The sequence below is a fragment of the Lasioglossum baleicum genome, chromosome 19 (assembly GCF_051020765.1).
Source record: "Lasioglossum baleicum chromosome 19, iyLasBale1, whole genome shotgun sequence".
Classification (NCBI taxonomy): Eukaryota; Metazoa; Arthropoda; class Insecta; order Hymenoptera; family Halictidae; genus Lasioglossum; species Lasioglossum baleicum.
This window is the reverse complement of record NC_134947.1, coordinates 2,958,658-2,965,456: the sequence shown is the minus strand read 5'-3', so window position 1 is coordinate 2,965,456 and position 6,799 is coordinate 2,958,658. Positions and strand designations below refer to the sequence as shown.

The following is a 6,799-nucleotide window of genomic DNA, read 5'->3' as shown; positions in this document are numbered from 1 at the left end:
TTGTGAAATAAAAATCTAGGACTGGTCATTCGGACCGCTTTGTACCACAAAGTTTTATAATAAACCTATAGACTATACATAGACTATAGACCACAGGGATGAGCAATCCGCGGCCCGCCACACTTTCTTGTGCGGGGCCCTTCAAAGATTTTACATTTAGAATATGTTTCTTCTATCGATCGTAATTGCTGTTAATACATTTTTTAATGCTTTCGGGGCGCAACGGTTCGATCGATATTAAACATATTTATTTACTTTGCAAATCTAAATTTCCAATGGGAGTTTTCTTCCTTTCGTCGTCAGGATATTCCCAATACGATAACGTCGATCCTTTAAGTAAGCACCATTTACGATTCCAGGCTCCAATTCCAGAAATATCTTCGAACATTGTTAGAAATCCTCTATGCTCCACCGATACCGAAAGCTCGCAAGAAACATGCATCTGTAGTCGTCCCTCTAATGGCGATTGCGATGGTACCTAATAATTGTTGAAAAATATATGATTTTTACATTGTTCAATTTGTACGCACTTTTTGTTTATACATGTCCTATTTTATTTTTTAAGAAAATATTCTTTCACGTCATGTAAAAAGGAGTTAGTTGCATGTAATAAGCTCTAAGGAGATACATTGCATTGTATCATTAATGCTAACCTTATTTAATGTAAATTGCTGTCGATGCACTTCCTTCAGACTGAAAATAACGTAGCCAGACAATTGAAATGCTGGGAATCGAACAGCAGATGGGCCAGCCAGACTTTGAACGCTTGGCATTACTAATCGGCTTTCTTGTTTTAAAAACTTTTTAGAAGTTTTATTTGCAAGCTGCGAAACATATCACTATTTATTGAAACTGTATACGATTGTGCACCAAAATGTGCTTACCTTTTTATTGCAATTGTTACTGCATCCGTTACCATTATGAATATGATACTTAATATCATGTGGTATAACTTCAGGTAGTGTTTCAAGCCAGTAAATCTCGAACGTAATTGTAATACTTTTGTACAAATCATGTAATTTCATTGTCGGAAAACGCAGGCATGAATCGCAAGCATTTTTAAACGGTCTACCATCTAATATTCGTGTCAGAGTACAATTGGAAGGAAATAGAAATCTAGAAGAAGCATACGCCAATGCATTTAAAGTCTCGAAACAAATGCAACAGGAAGAGGAGAGAATGAGAGCATTCCAACCTAATCTCAGAGATCGAAGAAATTCGTCTCAGATGCAATATCGATATCAACAGCCTCCAAGGCAAGATTACACGCGGCATCACGCTGGCGTTCCGACCCTACCAATAACAATGATAGGAGCGACAACGGCAATCCGAGACCCAACAGACAAGCAGGGATCAGTAACCAAGCTGAAACGAATATTCCACCTGTTACTTGTAATTATTGTAAAAAACTAGATCATATATGATTAAGGAATGTTATAAATTCAAAGCTAAGGTGGAATCTGGTGAGATTGTACCCTACTCTCAGCAAAGGTCGGGAAACGAGAAGTTCTCCCCAGGGAACAGAGGCGCGCCCAAGGGAGCAAATCTTATAGAGCGCCAATCCATAATGAAGATCGATGCATCTACACCGAAGATGACACCGACAGAAGTAACAACAGTCAAGAAGAACGACACTCCAGGAACGAGTCATTCCAAGGATCAAGGATCATTCAAGAGATTCTTCAATTCTTCGATTCGTCGTACTCCTGGTCGTCCTCGTCGTCGTCGATCAAAGAAGAAAACGATCGAAACGTCGCAGATCGCCGAACGATATTCATCGCAAGAACAACGATGACACCACGCACGCACGCACGCACGCGCGCGCAAAAAAAAAACTTCGTTATGTACATTCGCTACATATCCGCGGAACGCCATTTCGTACACCGGCGAAAAGGTCAGACCGCGATCGAAATTGAATTCCGAATCCACTCGCCGAACGACGCTGTTCGACGATGTCCGCGTACAACGTCGTTTCCCTCGGCGGAAAAAACGCTCGAACCGCCACCGAAATGTATTTCCGAATCTGCCAGCCGGACAGCGTGCTCCGTTCAACGAACCGTCTGTAAAAGATGCGTGAAACGGATAGTCGCGTGAACGAAATAACACGTTTCTCCGCTGTTCCTCGCAACATTTATCTCGAATGAACTGAATTGTCGCGACACGAACACAGATTCGTCGCCGAGAATATTCGAAAAATAACGAAACGAGCGTTGACGAATTATTTCGATACGCGATCAACGTTCGCGCGCAACGAAAAATCCACATTATCCTCGTATACGCGCGTACAGCAAAATCTTCGTTATCCGCGCTCGTCTGCGGCCGCGTTGCTCTCCTTCGAATATTCGCAACGTTTTTTTTTCTCGTTTCTCTTTTCTCGAACATCAAAATTCTAGGAATCATATTTTCTTCTTTTTTTCCCCTTATTCCGGCTCGACGAAACCGGGTACGAACGACGATTTCGTTTCGTTCGACGAAACGAGAACACGATAACGTTCCGGGATTTCAGTGTATCCCTTCGATTACCGAATAACCGAAACAGATTCGTCAACGATATTCGACAAAAACAAACTAGTACACGGGGTGGTCCGATCAAAGCTCGACGCGATTCGACCGCGTATATTTTCGCAACGTAACACGCGTCTCTTCGCGCGACGATACGAATATTTTTCCGTACAAACCAATTTCCTTCCGTGACGTGTGTATAACGCGTTTATTGACTACTGCCAACGGTTATGTGTCGAACGCGGTGTCCGTTAACAGAGTGAATAGAGCTCTCGATTCCGCGGACACAGGGTGGGGGGTGCCGCGACGACGTGACGTCATCCGATCGTGGCCACGCGAGGTCGGTAAAGCCGATCGGATGCGCACCGGTTTGCCGGAACAGCGGTATACGCCAAAAACCTTACATCGCTCGATCAATCGAGACAAAATATCACACACGGATTACACTGTCTCGGCGGTTTCGCCGAGGGCATCGATTACGATCACTTTGGACTCGCCTTTGTCGATCGGATCGTCACAGGAGACACGGTACACACACACACACACACACACACACACACACATTCGGACAAAGAACAGCGACGAGACGGTGTGCGGTGTCGACGCGAGCGCAGCACATCCCCATCCCCCGCCAACGACGTTTCCACCGTCGCAGCCAACGCCGCCGTCGTCGCGTACCGCTAGACGAGAAAGAATCGACGAAACAAATTTTCTGGAAAAATAACGATAACGCGATCAACGAAACGATTAATCGCGCGTGGAAACGTTTCGACGCGTCAATGATCGATCGAGATTGATATCTCGAAAAATTTAAAGAAAATATCGTTACCTTCTCGTAGATTGTTTCGCGTATCCACATTTTATGTTCTACTTAAAATCGCGGAACGCTATGCTGTCCCTGCTGCTGTCACCGTGAAAACTCGCAAGCAAGTGCGCGCGTACGATGTGATCCGTTTGAACGCCGCGAGCGCAGCAGACCCCCATCTTCGAAACACCGCGGCCCGCGCCTCCGTCGCCTCCGTCGCCACCTCCGCGTTCTCGCACAGACGATAGAGAAGATTGCCGGAACGTTCCCGAGAACATTCGGATAATGATTAATCGAAAACGATCAATCCCGCGGAAACGTTTTCGGGCGCGTCAACGATCTAACGAAGTTAACTCCGGAACAACGAATCAAACAAAAATTCGCATATCTGTCGTTTCGAAAACGCGATACGTTCCGCCGTCGCTGCTACCGTCGCCGCGAAAACTCCCACCCGTAGACGCGGGTTTCCCTCCTACCCCTCATCCCTCGAGACCCATCTCGGCAAATTCGAAGGTATACAGCCCCTCGAGTACTTTGTAACCCCCGCGATGTCGCTCGACGCGCACCCGGTGACATTCGCCCGAACACCGAGCTCGAAACCGGCGGCGCGAATCCGCCGACTCGACACCCGTAGCTCGTTACCGAATCTCCCCTCGAATCCCTTCGAAACGGTTTACACTCGGAGAACCGTTCCGTCCGCTCCCCGCCCGATCTCGACCAGATCACGGGTCGCGAACGCGCCGATCTCCGCGAGAAATGTACCGTCTCGGAAAAGAGATAATTCCCCGGAGAGGAGGAACTCCTTCCCACCCCCTTACTCGCCGCTGTCTCGAGAAGAGCCCCGCCCCTCTTCCCTCTATACATTTTTCAAACCTCAATTTGTGTTTATTTAACAATACACGAATAAATTTATTTCATTATAGCAGTATAGCCTACCTTTCCGAAGCAAATCAGCTTGTATAAGCGTACGGTGTTTTCTGTGCCACTCGGTAGCATGCTCCACGCGGCACGCGGCAGCGGCAGTGGTAAGAGTGGGGGAAGCGAAGGCAGGCTTAACGCAGCTTGGTGGCGAGGGACGGAAACGTAAGGGGCAGCATCGGGCAACCCTGGTCCCGAGCCCGGCGACCCAAAGGACCGGGACGTCTCCGCCCAGTCCACCGAGCCACCCCCTGACCCCTCCTTCCTCCAATAGCGACGAGCTCGCCCACGCCTCCGTTCCCACCCCGCAGCTGTCGTCTCGGTGACCCGAGCAGCCAACCGCGGAGGCATCCCCACCGGCGAAGGTCCCTTCTCCCGCGGGAACGCCTATCGCTCCCCGCGGTCCCTTCGGCACCACCTTCCCCTCCTCACGCCCCTTCGCGCCTTTACCCCCCTCGTTGCCAAACATCTGTTTACACTTAAAGAGTTCATCGTTGTCGTAGCGTCCTCGGTTACGCACGCGAAGCTGTTCACTCGTCGCATAAGTTAGCAAACCGGTACGTGAACTCGTAGAATCCGATACGACGCAACTTTAATATAAAAATATTAATTATTACACGAATACCTACTTCGTAAATTCTGCGTTCTAATTCGATTTACGAAAACACGCACGCACACACGCACGCACACGCAAAAACTTCCTTATCTACATCCGCCACGTGTTCGCGCAACGCCGTTTCCGGCAACGGCGAAATTTTCATAAACCTTTCACTCGATCGTTTCGCGATACGTATTTCACGCGAATCGAATTACGTGGAATCGCGTCCCGCGAACTCGTACACCCCGATCTGACGCTACTTTTCGTAGAAATATTTCAATTATTATACGAATACTTCGTAAATTTTACGTCGTAATCCGATTTAGTTATCTATATCCGCAACGTCTTCGCGGTACGCCGCGCCGCGCCGTTTCGGCGAAACGCTAAAACTGCAAACCAAATGTACCTCCGAACCCATTTACCACGCGACAATGCTCGATACCGTCCGTACAACGCCAATTTCCGCAACGACGAAACACGCTCGAATCGCTACCCAAATTTATTTCCGAATCCATCGTCTGTCGAACGATGCTGTTCCGAACAGTGTTCGCGAAATAGTTAAAAAAACAAAAATATTCGTCTAAACGAAACATCGCGTTTCTCCGATCTTCCTTCAAAAATATTTATTTCGAACAAATTCAAATTTCTCACACGAAACCAGATTTATCGTAGAAAAAATCTAACAACGAAATAAACGTTAACGAAAACAAATCGATACGATCAACGTTCTCACGCGACAAAATTGCTACGTTATCCTCTCGTATCTTGGTCTTCGTTGACACAAGATACATACATTACACTCACTGTACAATTTATTGACAAACAATGGAACATACAGTCATACACCTCATGAAATGGAAAATATCGCTAATGAATTAAAAAAGACATCGGACGATTGGGAAATAACAAATAAAGTTGTTTCGATAGTGACAGACAACGATTCCAACATAAAAAATGCAATTTCATTGATGAGTGAGGAAATTGAAAACGTAGCGTGTGCAGCTCACACTCTGCAGCTTGCAATCAAGAAGGCACTTACGGAAGACATTGTAGAACAAACTATTCGCCGTTGCAGTAAAATAGTTGGGCATTTCAAACATTCCAACGTCGCAAAAAAGGCCCTGGAAATCAGAAAAATGCAACTTGGAATATAGAAAACGACATTGTTACAATGTTGTTCTATGAGATGGAATTCGACCTTTTTTATGTTAGAACGTATTCGTGAAAATAGATGCAGTATAACTAATGTAATTGCAGACAGAGCAATTACTAATTTAAGCACGGCAAGAAATTTGGGGGTAACAGAATGTCAATGGGAAACCATAGATAGTTTATTAAACGTTTTAAAACCATTACAAATAATAACCACGTTGTTTTGTGGTGAAAAAAATGCGTCAGTGTCAATGGTAAGACCATTACTCAAAAAATTAATAGAAAACCATTTAAATATTTTAGAAACAGATAACGAGGTTATTAGAGTATTTAAAGAAACAGTACTTTTGGAAATAAAGATCCGATTTCAGTTAAATTTTAATGAAGAGAGTACTACAACAATAACCCAAATTTCTTGCTTCCTCGACCCTCGTTACAAAGATTTAGAGCACGAATCTCCTCGCACAAGAATTAAAATTCGTAGCAAAATAAAAAACACATTAGAAAGTTTTCCAAATGAAACAGCAAATAGGAATGTAGATAACAAATTGCAACAAACAGCGTTACAATTTTTATATAATGACGAGATTGTTGACATGTCCGACATACACAGCGAATATGAAAAATACATTGCGGAACCACAGATACGGTTTGATCTATGTCCGCATGAGTGGTGGAAGTCGCGGATAAGCAAATATCCGACAATTGCAAAACTTGCAATGAAGTATTTGGCGATACCGGCAACGTCGGATAGTTCCGAACGTTGTTTTTCAACGGCGGGTAATATTGTCACGCGAAAAAGAACACGTTTTCTACCTGAGAAC

At 45.2% G+C, this 6,799-nt stretch overlaps 1 protein-coding gene across 1 annotated transcript; it reads right to left on the bottom strand.

The window, feature by feature from the left end:
• Nucleotides 1–205: 205 nt before the first annotated feature.
• LOC143218566 (anillin-like) lies at nt 206–1,366 on the bottom strand. The gene is made up of 3 exons (XM_076443798.1): nt 1,196–1,366; nt 654–1,116; nt 206–478 (listed from the first exon to the last, which is right to left on the bottom strand). The coding sequence occupies exons 2-3, from the start codon at nt 771–773 to the stop codon at nt 248–250; spliced, it is 351 nt and encodes a 116-aa protein (XP_076299913.1). The 5' UTR covers nt 774–1,116; nt 1,196–1,366; the 3' UTR covers nt 206–247.
• Nucleotides 1,367–6,799: the final 5,433 nt, after the last annotated feature.

What these genes read in the sequence shown, in the direction of transcription:
- LOC143218566 (XM_076443798.1), bottom strand. Translation starts at nt 773, where the DNA reads ATGCCAAGCGTTCAAAGTCTGGCTGGCCCATCTGCTGTTCGATTCCCA. An exon ending in AGCAATTTACATTAAATAAG is followed by an intron (nt 479 to 653) that starts GTTAGCATTAAT and finishes AACAATTATTAG; the next exon opens with GTACCATCGCAATCGCCATT.